This window comes from Antennarius striatus, chromosome 2 (assembly GCF_040054535.1).
Source record: "Antennarius striatus isolate MH-2024 chromosome 2, ASM4005453v1, whole genome shotgun sequence".
Taxonomy (NCBI): domain Eukaryota; kingdom Metazoa; phylum Chordata; class Actinopteri; order Lophiiformes; family Antennariidae; genus Antennarius; species Antennarius striatus.
Window position 1 is genome coordinate 2,814,086 of NC_090777.1, and position 16,342 is coordinate 2,830,427.

At 43.9% G+C, this 16,342-nt stretch overlaps 2 protein-coding genes across 3 annotated transcripts in view; both read left to right on the top strand.

The window, feature by feature from the left end:
- The window catches only part of si:ch73-181d5.4 (death-inducer obliterator 1), a 33,217-nt gene extending 21,583 nt beyond the window's left edge, over window positions 1-11,634 (top strand). For both annotated transcript variants that reach the window (XM_068326595.1, XM_068326604.1), the window contains exons 9-16: window positions 75-191; window positions 278-379; window positions 524-692; window positions 2,528-3,143; window positions 3,279-3,432; window positions 3,522-3,611; window positions 3,713-3,908; window positions 4,095-11,634. In XM_068326595.1, coding sequence (XP_068182696.1) covers window positions 75-191; window positions 278-379; window positions 524-692; window positions 2,528-3,143; window positions 3,279-3,432; window positions 3,522-3,611; window positions 3,713-3,908; window positions 4,095-11,158 — 8,508 coding nt within the window. In that variant the 3' untranslated portion in view covers window positions 11,159-11,634. The remainder of the gene's footprint in view (window positions 1-74; window positions 192-277; window positions 380-523; window positions 693-2,527; window positions 3,144-3,278; window positions 3,433-3,521; window positions 3,612-3,712; window positions 3,909-4,094) is intronic.
- A 2,217-nt stretch (window positions 11,635-13,851) lies between these two features.
- On the top strand, window positions 13,852-15,296 carry LOC137609958 (uncharacterized). Its single transcript, XM_068337340.1, has 5 exons — window positions 13,852-14,291; window positions 14,381-14,534; window positions 14,630-14,729; window positions 14,854-15,034; window positions 15,137-15,296. Exons 1-5 carry the CDS (start codon window positions 13,852-13,854, stop codon window positions 15,294-15,296), a joined length of 1,035 nt encoding a protein of 344 aa, XP_068193441.1.
- Window positions 15,297-16,342: the final 1,046 nt, after the last annotated feature.

Sequence of the window (16,342 nt, forward strand, 5' to 3'; positions counted from 1 at the left end):
TTGATGAACACTTGATACTAGTCTCCATATTTGTTTAATGATGATGTCATGGTTGCTTTACGGGTTCTTTGTAGGGTTTGTTGCGTCGGGTCCTGCATGGAGAGATCAGTCCCTTCAGGCTTGCCAGGATGAGCCAGAAAGACATGCAGGCTACCAAGGTGTCGGAGCCCAGCACACGAGAAACACCAGAGGTGAAATCTACTAGAAATTAAACAACCATATTCACGCTGAAACATGAACATAAATGCTTATTATTCTGTTCTTGATGTATGTTTAGGGTAAGGATACAGCTGCTAAAGTCACCAGTCTGCCTCAGAAGCCTGAAGCAGTGAAGGTTGATGTTCCCAGCTCGAACCCTCCCAAACACGATAAAAACACGGTGTGTACTCGCCTCTTTGTTGTCGATGTGGTGTTGTCGAAGTTTATATCATCTACAGCTACTATATAGAGTCTTCTGCTAATTTTAAAAGGATCGTGATCATTACAGCGTATTTGTGGGATAATTATTTTTGTGTTGGCTTAGGCTCCTACACAGGAACAGAAGAAAAGTCTTCCGGCTCCTGCTCCCAGGAGCAGAATGAGGCCGACTGGCCTCGTTGTTGCTCCACCAGATGCTCTGGTCTGTATGCTGAAAGATACGACGTCAGAGCACAAAACTCACCTGTTTGATGTGAAATGCAAGATATGCACAGGTAAAAAAAAGTGTACCAGCAACTATAAAATGTTGGGTGGGGGGTTGTACGTATTTTTGTGTTTGTTGGTAATTCTTTATACATAATATTGAATATGAAAAGAGGATAAGTAGCTGTGCTATTTGACATTTTGATGGTTCAGCAAATTAAAATCTTTTTTTATCCAGAATACATCTGGCAATTTATACATTCTTGATAATAAATCTTGAAACACAAATTACATTCATTTCTGGATTATGTGCTGCTACTGTTTTCACACGCGTTGAGTCCTGCAGCAGAAACGACTACAGTATTTTCTGCACTATAAGGCGCACTGGACTATAAGGCGCACCCAGCGGCTGCAGTTGCGCAATCCGTCCACTAGATAGAGCCGCACTGCTCAGGCAGTCATGATTGTATTCATGACTTCCTGACTACCTGTGAATGGCCCCTGTTGTTATGTCAATAATCCATTCTGAGCCTCATCAAGGAAACCTGATCACTTGATCACTTTGCCATCTTAGAAAGAAGTCAACACGCATATTAAAAAACCTGACATTAAAAACTGGTTAAATTCATTACGAGTGCAGTCAGTGCCAACAGAGCGGATTATTTCCTGATCTGAAGTTTGAAGCAGATATTTAAGCTCCGACGTTCGTCTTCGTTTATTAATTAAATATTGTTTCGATCGACCGGTAGTCCAGTCGGAGGTGAGGTACAGCTATTTGCTGCTGTGTGTCCTCAACAATTTTTAACTAGTTTTTAATGTCAGGCTGATAATTTACTGTCAAACGTGACGCTGTTTTACTCCTAGAACTGACTTTAACGTCGGTGTCTCACCACCGTGAATCTAATAGAATTGTTGAAAGTTCCTTATGTTTTGCTACGTAACCACCGGTGCTCCTACAGTCTGCTCTACCGTCTGAGAACAGCTCAGTCAGAGCCGGGACTTCGGTGATGCCCCTTGACTACCGTTGTTAGGGGGCGTGGGCCCGAGTGCCTTGTGAGGGGGGCTCCTCTGGTGGCGGAGTGCGGCATGACTGGCGGTCAGACTGCCGGCTTTTTTTCAGCGATCATGTTTTTAACCAATATTAATATGAATATTAATCCATATATAAGACGCACCGGATTATAAGGCGCACTACGGGATTATGAGAACATTTTAGGCTTTTAGGTGCGCCTTATAGTGCGGAAAATACGTAAGTGGATAATTTATAGATGTTTACTGGATAATGGCCTCCAGGGGGCGCTCTAGCAGGACGCACAAGAGTCAGTCAGGCAGGTAGAAGAGATAATGCAGCGAGGAAGATGCTACCGTAGTTTTATTGTGTTTTGAACAGACAGTTTGCACATCATTCACAATCGTTAGGATGTAAAAACATGAAGTCACATGATGCAGCTTTAAGTTAAAGACAGTCAATCTTGCTGTTGAAGTAGGAAACAAAGCTTCTGCACGTTAGCTTAGCATCAATGAATTGGTTGCGAGACGTTGGAGACGGCAGCGTTGTTTTACTGCCGTGTTACAGACACTATTAGAAACCTTTGTGTAAATATCTCATGATCCAACACCTGGACACCTGCCGCTAATAGTCAGGTGTAGCGTACTGTATATATGAACAAAGTTTTAATTCTTTTAAAGTTTAGTTGGTTCATCTTAAATTCAGGTGCGCTCAAAAGTCCTGAAATTACGGCACTGTTGAGTCGTTCATCCCTTTGTATGTATTGTGTGTTCTTAGGTTTCCGTGGAAACTATTTTTGATATTTTTCGGAAGTTTGATCATATTCATATCCGATCATTAAGGATATGTCATCTCCAGATGACTCTTGTTCAAGTTGGTTCTTGTTTCTTCCTAAAGGTCAAATTGTTCCTGGGAATGAAGAGGAACCGTCCAAGAAAAGGCCGAGGGTTTCTGAAACCAGAGACCGATATGAATCCTCTTGGAGAAAATCTACGAGAGAAGACTCCCCCTTGAGAGCCCCTCCCGACTCTCCTGACATGGATTCTCCAACATCATCACTGATGGACTCCCAGGCGCACCTGACGCCCGACTCTCCAGTCTTGACTATCGTTGAATCTCCTGCTTCTCCTGTCACGGATTCCCCTGCCTCCCCGACTTTAGAGTCTCCTGCCTCCCCCGTCATGGAGTCCCCCGCATCCCCGCCTCAAGCCACAACAACAGCGCCCGCAGGAAAGCGAGCGTACCGACCGGTTGTGATTCCAGTGGTCTCCACGGTAACCATCACCAGACGCGACCCACGCACTGCGGCAAGCCGGTTCTCGGCTCCACCGAGTGGCAGCTCCGGTCATAGCAACACAACCCATAACCCCCCAGTCCCTTATGCTCCTCTGAAGGAGAACCGCAGGCCTCTGCCCCCTGTCTGCCCGCTGCCACCCCCCAAACCGCTACCTAAGTCTATCCTACTGAAGCCGTCTCCCACAGCAGATCCCAGATTCTACGGCACATCGTCAAGGTACATCCAGAACTGTGCAAGCGAAAAGCAGTGTTTTTCTTTATATCTTGTTTTAGGTAACACACACTTTAGAAAACTCAGTGTAATACCTGCTTGTGATCACTACTGACTCACAAGTTTGTGCTTTTGTATCAGGATGCTGACCTCTGAATCCCTCGCTGATGACGAGACGTCAAAGTTCTTAGCCAAGCAGGACGTTATGTGGAAAGGCTTCCTTAGCATGCCCACCGTTGCAAAGCTGGTCACCAAAGCTTATCTAGTGTCAGGATCTGCCGAAAATATCAAAATGGTAAGCTGCACAGTATTATATTTTAATATTTAAAAATTGTAATTATCAGCGTTGAATTGATGAAGATGTTTTCTTCTTGTTTGGCGTAGGAGCTGCCTGATACCATACAAATCGGAGGACGAATCTTACCTGAGACGGTTTGGGACTACGTTTCTAAGCTGAAGACGACTGTTACAAAGGCAAGCAGTAGATACAGCATGCAGACGTTCTTTAGTTCAACGTTTATAAGCTTTAACGAAGTCTTTTACACGCTTTTATGTGTGTCGTTTTTGCATCTCAGGAGTTATGCGTGATCCGGTTTCACCCTGCGACAGAGGAGGAGGAGGTGGCCTACGTGTCTCTGTTTTCCTATTTCAGCAGCAGAGGTCGTTTCGGCGTCGTGGCAAATAGCAGTCGTTCCATCAAGGATTTATATCTCGTCCCGCTCGGAGCAAAAGAATCAGTCCCATCCATACTCCAGCCTCTAGGAACACCAGGTGAACATTCAGCTCCACCTTTAACCCCATGTAGTGAATGTTTGTGTTATTGGACTTGAGCAAATACCAGGACTAAAGTCTGATCATATCCTCATGAAACGCATGCACAATGATAAGATTGATTGATGCACTATAAATTACAGATGATTTAAATATATATTTGTGTTACCTTTCTTAATTTCACAGGGCTTGAACAGAAACGACCCAATATTCTTTTGGGCTTGGCAATAGTTCAGAAAGTAAAACGTCCAGGAATTTTACCCCAGGAAATTGATGAAAACAAACCCAAAGCTCAAATATCCAAAGACCCGATGTGGATCCCAAAGCCTCCAGTCCTATACGGGTCTGACAAACTGGAGATCTTCCAACCCTATGATCCAATGACTCCTGCTAACACTACCCCACCATCTTCACCATCTTACCCTGGCTCCCCATCGGAGTCTTCCTCTTCTGACTCAGTAACCATACCTTCCATTTTGAACTCCATCAGAGCAAAACCCCCTGTTTCTACCTCAGCCACTGTTGCTGCAACTCAGTCCACATCTCAAAGCCTATCTGATAAGAGTTCCACTGCAACAAGTGACGATATACCACTTCGGACAATCTTCAAGAGCTTGTTTGGCAATAAGCAAAGTGACCCCATGGCGTCCTCTGACAGAAGCTCTACAACATCAACAGCTACTGTTAAGAAGCTTCCAGTGTTTCCTCAGGTGTCTGGACCAATGGCGGACCCAATTGTCCAACAGTATGGACAAAAATCCAAAGTCAAAGAAATAGAAGAAGAAAATGATCTCGACCGGCCGTATGATCCTGAAGAGGAATACGATCCAGCAGTGGGATATGGAACAGTAACTCCACAGAGTACAGAGAAAAGAAAGGCAGATGGCTCCGCTGTATCCGGCTGGGAGGATGATATAGCCTATGATCCAGAGGATGAAACCATCTTTGCAGCTATTCAAAGTGATATTGTCAAAAAGCCTCCTGTTCTACCTGAAAAGTCAGATTCTTCATCATGCCCAAGTTCAGTTTCAATCCAGACTACAAGTCCAACCCCCAATTCCAATCCAGTACAAACATCTGCCCCAGCTGGAGTAATCCAGGACCTTCCTATAGGCACTGTAGTTGTCTCAGCTGCCACCTTAACTGAACAGCAAAGAATGCTTGAGGAGCTCAATAAGCAGATTGAAGAACAAAAACGTCAGTTGAAAGTGCAGGAAGAAGCACTACGTCAACAGAGAGAAGCTGTGGGTATGTTCATGGCCCAGTTCACTGGTTCTGATTCCCTAAAGGCTCCAACTCAAAAGTGTCTGCCTCTCAGTCAGTTGTCATCTCTGCAGAGTGGCATTTTACAGACGGATCCAGGGGTTTCAGAAGCAGCAGACAAGACCAGTAAACTTAATGATACTGTGGACGGTTCAAACGTGGATTCACAAACTGTTAAACTAGAAGATGAAACACATTTAAAACACGATGAAGCTCCTGTTGCTGAGCAAGAGGAAACACAAGACATGAAGGAGAATGAGAAGTACTCTTCAGCTGGAGAGATTGAAGATTCTGATGTAGCATATGACCCTGAGGATGAATCACTTTTTGATGAAATTCAGGAGGACGTATTTCAAGGAGCAACAGTAAAGACTCGTGATTCATCTTTGTCTAGAACGGGGCGTGGCAAGGATGCTCAGAATTCACACCGCAGCAGAAAGCGAAGGCTCTCACCGAAGAGGCGGAGTCATCGTGAAAGGGACCGGAACAGAAGCCCTTCAAGAAAATCCCAGCGACGTTCTCCTTCACACTCCCGCAGACGTAGAGAGAGAGAGAGACACAGAAGAGGTGAGGGAGAAAGGTCCAGGCATCGAGCTAAAGATCAGTCCGAGCGACAAAGTCGTCATCGGAGAGATCACGCTGGACGCCGACATTCTCATGGGCGCAGAAGGTCCCCATCATCTCCTTATAAAAGGGATTCTGCGTCACTTTCACCAAACCAACACAGACGACATTCCCCCACACTCTTTGATGACTCATCCATCACTGTTACTTTTAAAAACGACCCCGATGAAGATCAGTTACAATATGATCAAGCTGAAAGTCTGGATAAAGACTTTTCTTCCTCACATGAACTTTTCCCCAACGTGAAACTTGAGAACTCAGTGGCATCAGTGTCCCAGGAGCTTCAGAATAATATGGTCAGTAACTGTGAAGACACGGGTAGAGGTTTTTCTGCACAGGTGCATAACCCCTCTCAACTGGAAACGCAACACGACAAACTTGTAAGTACAGTTCCTCTCAGAGAAACCGAGCCTCCAATTCGGGATTCTCCTCAGAGCCCGGATCCAGATCCACGATTTGTGAAACCTTGTAGCATAGAAAAGAGTGACCTAGAAAAGACTGATTTAATTAGAGAACCTGCGATATCTACCACTTTATCAATGTCACTTGATAAAGTTGAAAATAATTGCCTTCCAATTGGCAGTCAAAAAATTAAATGCAGTGTAAAGCAGTCTACCACTGTAGACACAATAACAAATATTGGAAATATGGATTTTATATCCCTAGAAGTAGGTGTCAGCAATCAAGGTATGACCGATTCACACAAACAGTTTGAAAGGGAAAATCCAGGCTTAAAGAGTAATTGTGAAGGACATTCAAATCTACTGACAGGCCGACATTTTCAAGGTTCAGGACTTGAAAAAGACCGTGTGACAAAGACTCCAGAACTTGGTAGGAATAGTGTAGGAATTAGTAATCCAGATGTGGTAGCACCTGGTCCTTGGGGCCCACAGACACGTCTTAAAGAAAGTAAAGGTGGATTCCCATGTCCTGATATGAGAGTTACAGGTAACAGTCCCAGCGTTTTGGTTCCTGGACCACACAAAAAAGACCAAGCTATAAGTGGTCAACAGACATCTGCCAGAGGCATGGGAACAGACATGCCAAGTACAGAGATAAACATTAGAAATCCAAGTACTCACGATACTGACAGAATTGGTTCGGAGCCTGTCATGAAAGGTTCTGGGATGAGGAGTCCATCACAGTATATAGAAAGTTCTTGCATGCAAGACATAAAATCAGAAATGAAATGTCAAGGCCCTGATGTGAAAAGCAGTCATAAAGACATGAGAGAACAAACTATGGATCATCCAAATGCGGATAGAGTGTTGCCAGTGGTAGTTGAGGGGATGAGGAGCCAGGATATTAGTAGTCTACGTAAAGGTTTATTGTGTCCTAAGCCAGAGGCTGAAAACCCAAATGGCAAGACAGGTGTGTTGGAATCAGGGAGGGATCAATCTACCAAGGGTCAACAGATAGAACATGAAGTTCAAGGTCAAATCGATGGAAGTGAAAGTTCACACATTGGGGGTATAAAGAGGGATGGTGGTTTAAGAAATCCAAGTCCAAGACTATACCCTGCTGTGTCAGAACCACAAAGAGGGACAGCTGTACCAATGGGAGTGCCAGGGCCAAACATGAATAAAGAAACTGGTGTGTCTCACATGTCCTTTATTGGTCAGGAGAGTGGTGGGCCCAGAGGGCACCTTAATGTACAACGAGTAGTTACTGCTGAAAGAAGCGAGGGAAATATAACCAGTCCTAACTGTAGAGTTCCTGGAACAGGTCTTGTTAATCGTGACATGAGGGAACAGAGGAATCAGACTCATGACCAGGGTCTGCACACAATTGATCCAAATTCCAGTAGGCCAGTATTAGACGCAGGAGATGACTGGGGACAACCAGATAAGAGAAGATCAGGTCCAGTCAAGGGAAGGCCATTTAATCAAGAGGATTGGAGAGTCCATCAACATGATAGGAGAGATCCAAAAGTAGAAAACCAAAGGGATGACAGGAGACAATTAGGGGGTCGAGATTTCATGGTATCAGGGCTTGAAAGGGAAGATTCTGATATGGAGGCTCTGCTGCATGATAGGAAGGGACTAGGAGATCCACATTTCAGGGAACCAGAGTCTGAAAGGAGAGGTGTAGGTCCGGAGAGTCAGAGACCTAGTAGAAAAGGACCTGGAAGCCGAGATTTAATAGAACTAGACTTTGAAAAGAAAGATATACCTGTTGAGGGCCCTAATCAGAGCAGGTCCGGAGGTCCACACTTCAGGGGATCATGGGCGGAAAGAAGAGCTCCTGATATGGAAGGTTATAGTAATGTCAGGAAAAGACCTGGAGGTCCAGATTTCAGTGGACCAGTACCTGAAAAGAGAGGATCTGGAGGTCCGGATTTCAGGGGATCACACCCTGATAGAAGATGTTTAGCTATGGATGGTCCTCAGCCTTTCAGGAAGGGACCAAGAGGTTCAGATTTTAGGGGACCAGGTCCTGAAAACAGAGCATTATCTATGGAGGATCCTGTCCCTATCTGGGGAGGACCTGGTGGTCCAGATGTAAGAGAATCCGGGTTTGAAAACAGCAATTTATGTATGGAGAGTCTGGGGTCTGACAACAGGGGACCTGGAGGTCCAGAAATTAGGGGACCGGGATCTGGTAGAAGAAGTGTATTGAATGATGGCCCTGGGCCAAGAGATCTAGATTTCAATGTAACTGGTGGTGATAGGGCAGGTCCTTCATTCGCTGGTCCAGGGCCTGACAGAAGGGTGCATGGAGGTCCAGACTTCAGTGGTCCTGACAGGAGAGGTCCTCCAATGGTAGGTCCAGGGCCCGATAAAAGGGTACATGGAAGCCCGGCTTCCAGGGGACCATGGCCTGATGGAAGAGGTCCTGTTGTGAGTGGTCCAGGGCTGGACAGGATGAGAACTGGAGGTTCAGATTTCAGAGGACAAAGGCTCGAGAGAAGAGGTCCAGTTACCAATAGAACCGATAGAATGGAACCAGGGAGTACAGACTTCGGTGCACCTGAGCCAATTAGAGGTCATGCCATGGAGGGTCTAGGGCCTGAAAGAAGGGAATCCAAATTTCAGAATTTCAATGGGCCAGAACATGAAAGGGATGTTTGCACTATTGACAGTCAAGAGCCTGATAGTGAAGGACCAGGAGGTCCCCGGTTTCACGGAAATAGGCCTGAAAGGGGTCCTCATAACATTGGACTGGGCAATCAAGACTTCAGAGGGACTGCTTGTGATTTGGCAGTTTCCACTCTACAAGGTAAGGGGCCTGACAGGAGAGAACGTGGACCATATATAAGAGGTCCTGGGCCTGACTTCATTGAACTGGGACCTGAACAAACTGGTCCAGGTGTGGAAGGTCCAGGACCTCCAATTAGAGGACAGGGAGGGCAACTCTTGAGAGGTCCTGAAAGAGAAAGTGGATGTCCAGATACGGAGGAAAACAGGGGACCAGATTCAGAGAGGCCAGAGTTTGGTAACGCAGGTCCGGTACTCATCAGGAGAGGGCCAAGAGGTCCACATATGAGGAGACCAATACCTCAACTTTCAAGTCCAGAGAGCCCCATGCATGAGATAAGAGGTCCATTAGGTCCAAATTTCAGAGGTCCTGCACCACAAAGAAGACCTCCAGAGATGGAGGGAATGAACTACAGTAGGAATTTTCCAGGAGGTACGCAGTTCAGGGGTCATGTGCCTGAAAGACGACCTCCACTTTTACAGGGCCCAGAGTCTGATAGAAGAGATCCACACTTCATAGGAGAGAATGTTGACTATACAAGGGTCAATAGTCATGATGCACATTTTACAGGACTTAATTATGAAAGTAGTGTTCCAGAGAGTTTTAGATCAGGAGATGACCGCAGGAGACCGGGTGGACCAGGCATCAGAGAGAAATATTCAAATCTAGACCATCAAAGACCTCGGAGAGATGACTGGGGCGAGGATGACACAGCAGAGTTTGAACCTATCCAAGAAAGTCTAGATATACCTAACAGAACAGTGCAAAACCTCAGAGGTCCAGGGCCTATGAGGAGAAACATTAGAGGATCAGGTCCAGATATGAGCATTCCAAATCCAATAAGTAGGTGGAACAGGTCCAACTTTAGGGGCACCGCACATGATAGAAGAGACATTCAAACTGAGGATGAATGGCCAGAGCAAACTGGGCCAAATATGGAGGCTGTAGGAAATGAAATAGAAGATTCAGAAAGTTATTGGGAAAGAGATTGCTTCAGGGGTCCAGAACACATTGAAGATGGTCTAGATGAGCAGGTCCAAGAAGGTAGAAGAGGTCCTCCTATGGAATGGAGAGGCCGTAGGGATCCAAAGCACTTCCACGAAAGACCAAAACCGCCATTTCCAGGGCCTTTGAAGGATGACTGGAGTTCTCATTGCAGGGGTCCAAGGCTTGTTAGAGATGACCCAGATGTGTTAGGTCCAAGGCCTAGTAGGGAAGAATCGGAAGAAGAGTGGAGAGATCATGATAGGGGGGATGTTGGACCACACTGGTGTGGCCCTGGTCAGTTTTTTAGAGATCAAGACTATGACACAAGAGGTACAGAAATGACAGGACCGGGATCAGATATAAATGGAGGTCCAGGTTTGGGAGGGCCCAACATCAGGGGACGTGGAGTTCTTAGGAGGGGAGGTCCACAGTTAATTAATAGACTCCCCAACAGGAGAAGATTCGAGAGGGAAGATTTTGACAGAGGAGGACCCAGAGGTCCTGAAAACAGAAACCCAAGATTTCAGGGTCCAATATGTGATGGGAGGTTTTCAGGTGGTGGGGGTCTAGTATCTGAAAGTCCAAGTGTTGATATGGAAAGCACTGTACCAGATGAACAAGGACTTTGTGAATTTAGAAAGGAAAGGACAGGTCCAGGTCTGAGAAGGCCTTGGCCTGAAAAAACACATAGGGAACTGACACCTGAAAGTTTAGACTCTCATCATGGACACGGCAGGTGGGATCCAAATGTTGGGGGTCCGGGGTTAGACTCAAGGAGATCTGAGCCAGCGTTGCTTAATCGCCCTTATCACAGTGCCAGGTTCCAAGGTCCAAATGATCCACAAACTGCACCGTGCAACCCACCAGGAATAAAACCCCATAGAAACAGGGGTGCTTTGCTTCCTACTCCAACACAAGGTCTCAAACGCTTTTCAAATCAATCAATGAACAATTCTGGCGCTGCCAGTCAGAAAAGAAGAATAAGCCACCCAGCAGGCAGGACATGGGCTCGAGGTAGACTAGTGCGTAGGGAGAGAGACTTAGCGCAACAACAGAAGGAGAAAAGTCATGTAGAGGAAAACAAGGAAACAGATAAACAGGGAATTCAATGTACAAGTGTTGAAACTAAGATGAATCAAGCTGTGGACAGTAGTGGAAATAAAACTAATGTCCAATAAAATTAGGACGCCTCTTTGACATGTAAGCACATGAATTCTGATTGAATGCAAGTGTATAATATGACAACGAAATGAGGTACTTAAGCGTAAGGCACAGTGAACATATTTTTATTGATAAAAGTGTGTATCCCTGTCAAAGGTCAGTGTGACAGCAGTCATGCAAGAGATCTGGAAGAATGTGAGTTAATTTTATTTGACTAGATTTTGCTGTATTCAAAGTGGATGTTTATTTTTCTTTTTTTTTGTGACTAAATTCCTCATAATCTCAACTCATCACATGTAAATTTAACTTTTTGTGTGCATTTGTAGTAGGAAATAATTAAATGTTTTGTACAAAAAATGTACAGTTTTTTGTTCAGCCATAGTCTCAGTTGACTAGTCTTGATGTCTTTTATGTCATTCTTGCAATGAAAATTAAATGGCTTTTTTTGTTATTTGAGAATGGAAAATGTCAATAAAGAGATATACTTTTCAAATGTATAGTCTTTTGCATTCATATTTATTCATTCTTGACTGAATGCTGCATTAAAAGTAACCTATAGAAAAACAACCTCAAACAATCAAAGTTAAAAATCTTAAACAGGCTACAAATTTCCCTGATGCAACTTTTTCGTAGTTCTACTTTACATCAGAGCCCAGTGTCCCTTCAGATGATCTTCTTTTCCTTTGGGCTTTTCCCTTCAGGGGTCGCCACAGCGAATCAGTGTCCTCCATCTGACCCTGTCTTCTGCATCCTCTTCTCTCACACCAACTTCCTTCATGTCCTCTTTCACTACATCCATAAACCTCTTCTTTGGTCTTCCTCTAGGCCTCCTGCCTGGCAGTTCAAAACTCAGCATCCTTCTACCAATATATTCACTATCTCTCCTCTGGACATGTCCAAACCTGGCCTGGTCTGGCCTCTCTGACTTTATCTCCAGAACCTCTAACATGTGCTGTCCCTCTGATGTACTCATTCCTGATCCTATCCATCCTGGTCACTCCCAGAGAGAACCTCAGCATCTTCATCTCTGCTACCTCCAGCTCTGTCTCCTGTCTTTTCCTCAGTGACACTGTCTCTAGACCAAACAACATCGCTGGTCTCACCACAGTTTTGTACACCTTTCCTTTCATTTTAGCTGAAACTCTTCTATCACACATCACACCTGACACTTTCCTCCACCCATTTCATCCTGCCTGGACACGCTTTTCCACACTCTCCATTGCTCTGGACTGTTGACCCTAAGTACTTCAAATCCTCCACCTTCTTGATCTCTTCTCCCTTTAACCTCACTAATTGAAAAGCAGACAAACGCATCTGACAAAGTAAAACCAGGCAAAATCTAACCTCACCTCTAAATGCTGCATAAATAACGAAATAATTACTAAATTTACTAAAAATCACCTAAATTAAATTTAAATATTTCACAAAAGCAGCTGTTTCTAATTAATATGATATTTTCCTGTAATTTTGCGTAAAACTCTGGACAAGTTATCTTTAATTTAAATAATTGCCTGACCTGAATTTATATCAGACGTCTGCGTCGCGACGTCGTGACGTCACAGCTGAGCCAGCCACAGGTTGACCGCCAAGAATTGGACCCTTCCGTCGTTTCCGTCCCGCCCCTCAGCGGCGATTGGTCAGCGTGGAGTGTCCGTCAAAGCTGAGCGACGGTCTCGTTTAAAGAGCGGAGATTTAAAGGTAAAAACAACTTGTTTAAAACGCAACAGGTGTAAATTATTCAACTTAATGATTAAAATCTTTCAGACTTATAAAAATATTCAGGGCTTCGCGTTACTTGTTTCCCTAGGTTGTGACGTCAGCGTAACTAAATGAAAACGCCGTTCAAAATTAAAGAATATTAGCTTATTAGTTCCTCGTTTGCTAACAAACTAGCTAGTTTTCTTATTTAAATTCTATTTATATTCTATCAGTTATGTGTAAGTCATTAACCTTATCATTATTAGTGTTTGTTTCTTTAAACTTTAACATTTTCTACTTACATGTATGTAATTTGTATAATTTAAACCAAATTGGACCGCAAATTCTGCTAATGTAATGGAAATCGTCGTAATAACATTAGCATCAGATGCTTCATTTATTATATATTCATTATTTATTTGGATGAACATTACGAAAGTTTGGCAGATTGTATTTTTATTTTTTATATATTCTTCATTATAGAAGTAGGATTTTGATGAAAATCAGAAATCCAGGTATTTTATTTATTAAAAAGAAAGTAATATTTGTATTTATTTGCAATGCATAAAACTGGATGCTAATCGCAGCGATAAATTACATTTACAAACATCTTACAGAAAAGCAATGTATCATCTGAAATTTGTACTCATTTTTTTCTTGCTTTGTGTTTGTTCTACTGTATACACGAAATCCGTCCCGTTTTTTTTCTTTTTTTGTACTCTTGCCAGCAGACATACAAATGCCAGTGAAAATATATTATCTCCTTGGCAGAGCCAAGCCTTCGAGGCCCAGCACAGGTCATCACTGAAGCTGTTTGAAATGTGCTGTGGTTATATGGTGAAATATATGTTTCTTTATCTTCATCCAGGCTCTGCAGGGAAGAATGTCCACCGTTTCCACACCGGGTGAAACCATGCATCTATTATTTGCACCTTTATTCAGAGAGCACCCCTCTGACTCAACTGGAGGGATTCCAAGTGAAAGCAGATGCTTGACGTATAAACATGAGAGAATGCCTGCATCCGAGTTCCGCATGATGGAGATTTCAGAGTTTCAGCAACTCATACCTGCACATGTGGGGGTGGATTCTGGGTTTCCGGAGTGGCCAGGGGACAGATCTGATCCTGCTATTGAAATGGTCAAAGATGCCGCTGGGTCTCCATCAGATTCTCTTCTCACAGCCACTCAAGCTGTTGATCTGTCAACTTCATCTCATGGACACAGCCTGGGGATGGCAGGAGAGAGAACCCCACCTTCTCACGGGGAGGTACCCGGTTATGTTCTGGCCAGAGTCGATGATGTCAATGATCCGAGTGAGTCGCAGACCGTCAGCCGTGCTGCTCCGCTGACCCAAACCAGATCGAGTGTTCGAGTTTGTTTGGGAAAATTGTTTAACTCCAAGTGTGCTGACGCCCCAACACAGGAAGATGTTCAGGCTTCCGTTCCCAGCAGGTGAAGCTTCACTGATGTTCCGTTACAGCTTCATAGCTGCTTCATAGTAATGTAACCGTTTCATGACATGTGTGAAATGTCTGTTTCAGTTTGTTGACGATGCTTCAGTGTGCAGAGACTCCGAACACATTCGTATCGCCTCAGACGCAGAAGATGATGACGACTGAGGGAATAAATCCCTTCGAGAGCTCCAACACATTTATAGAGTTGATATATAACCCAGTCACCAACTTGTCTGAACAGGTATGAAAAAATTAAAATGGATTCATTCATTATAACTATACAGCAATTCATTTTATTAATCTTTTGGGGTTTTTTTTAATCTCATTGGAGTGCAGGTTGGACACATTTGTCAGACGGTCGAACCAAAATGTCAAGATCTGAAGAATTTTTCATTCGTTCAACCAGAGGCGGTTGTTAGAGGAGTTGATGATACAGGTGGCAACGATGAAATCTACATAATCTTATTTTATGAATCTTACTATTAGGCTCTCTGCTCTGCTGCTTTGTAAATAAGATTTGTATCTAATATGGAGTTATTCTTTTATTTTTGTGTTTGTAGCAGCATCTAGTACGTCCTCGAGGAACTCTGACAGCGCCCACAGCTCACAGATTGCTAGTGCTGCCATGACCGCCCCAGGTTCTATTAGAAAACCAGGGAGGAACGGCAGGAAGAGAGCTGGTTCTCAGCTACCCCTCAGCGAGCGCCGCGAGATCCACAACATCAGGGAGAGGCATCGCAGGTGAGCAGCTAATGCTAACGCCGAACACGTGGACAAACACACACAACATGAAGTCGGGCAGACGCTGATTCTGAACGTCCCTGTTGTGTTTGTGGTTCACAGGAAGACGATTCGTTCGTGCTGCGATGAGCTCAACCTGCTGGTGCCGTTCTGCAGCAAAGATTGTGACAAAGCCACCACCCTGAGGTGGACGACTGCCTTCCTCAGATACATCAACGAAACGTACGGAGACATCGTCAGACAGGTGAGACTGTCTCTTTAACACGCAGGTGGCTGAACTGTAGTTTTAGTGTAAAACTACACCAACCTAGTGTAAAGAATGGACAAGAGTTGAGGTGGGATGCTAACCAGCTAGCTCAGGCCTGTCCTGTACTTCCTGAGGTGATGCTGTAGCCTGATAGGGCACTTTGCTTTCACCTGAGAGATGTACACATAATCTTATAGACTGTATTTTACACCTTTTAATATTCTTTATTTTGAGACGTAAATGATAAATTATATAAATAAATATAGAAATTATAAAACTCAAAGAGAAGATAATAATATTTCTTTTTTCTGTTTAAGGAATGCATACTTTAATAGAAGGCTTTTAGAGTAGAGAGAGAGTAGAGCATAATTACTAACAAATTCTTCTGTCTTTTGTGGTATAAAATTAAAAAAAAATCCTGTATTGCATTTTTGCATTCTGTAAAAATTGATATATGTGGCAGCAAATTCAACAACTCGTCCTTTATGTGTCCACGTTGTGCTGATGTGATGCTAAATCAAACCAACACGAAGAGCAGCTGAGATAAAAACAGACCGTCGCTGTGTGTCGTTCACCTTTAATGATCTGCTGTCACCCGTTTTATTAAAGGACTGATTAATTTCAGGGGTTTCAGACGTCACTCTACATTGAGAAGGGATTCTGAAGTCCAGCTGCTCTCCAGGCCAGAACAGAATCCACTATCAGGTGAACGACACCGATTTCTACCTGAGAGCAGAGTTCTTAACGTCGTTTGCTCGCTCAGGATCTTTTTGTGTCGTAAAGTTTTAAATCTGTCTACATTAGTTTGATTTAAACGGTGGAAGGTTTCCAGGCTCTTCAACAAACGTTCAAACTCTGGAGTGTTCTCCCTCCAGCTCATATATGAGCCGTTTCATACAGTCACCCACAGGTGGCGCTATTTCTCCTTAGAAGAAAGCTGAGAGTGTTCGCTTCTTCACTATCTGATATTTAACTATTTTAATATGTTCACATTTTTGTGAAATTAAATCAGAATTTGTTCAGTTCTTTTCCAAGTTGGTTAAAATTGTTCGTTGTTATTC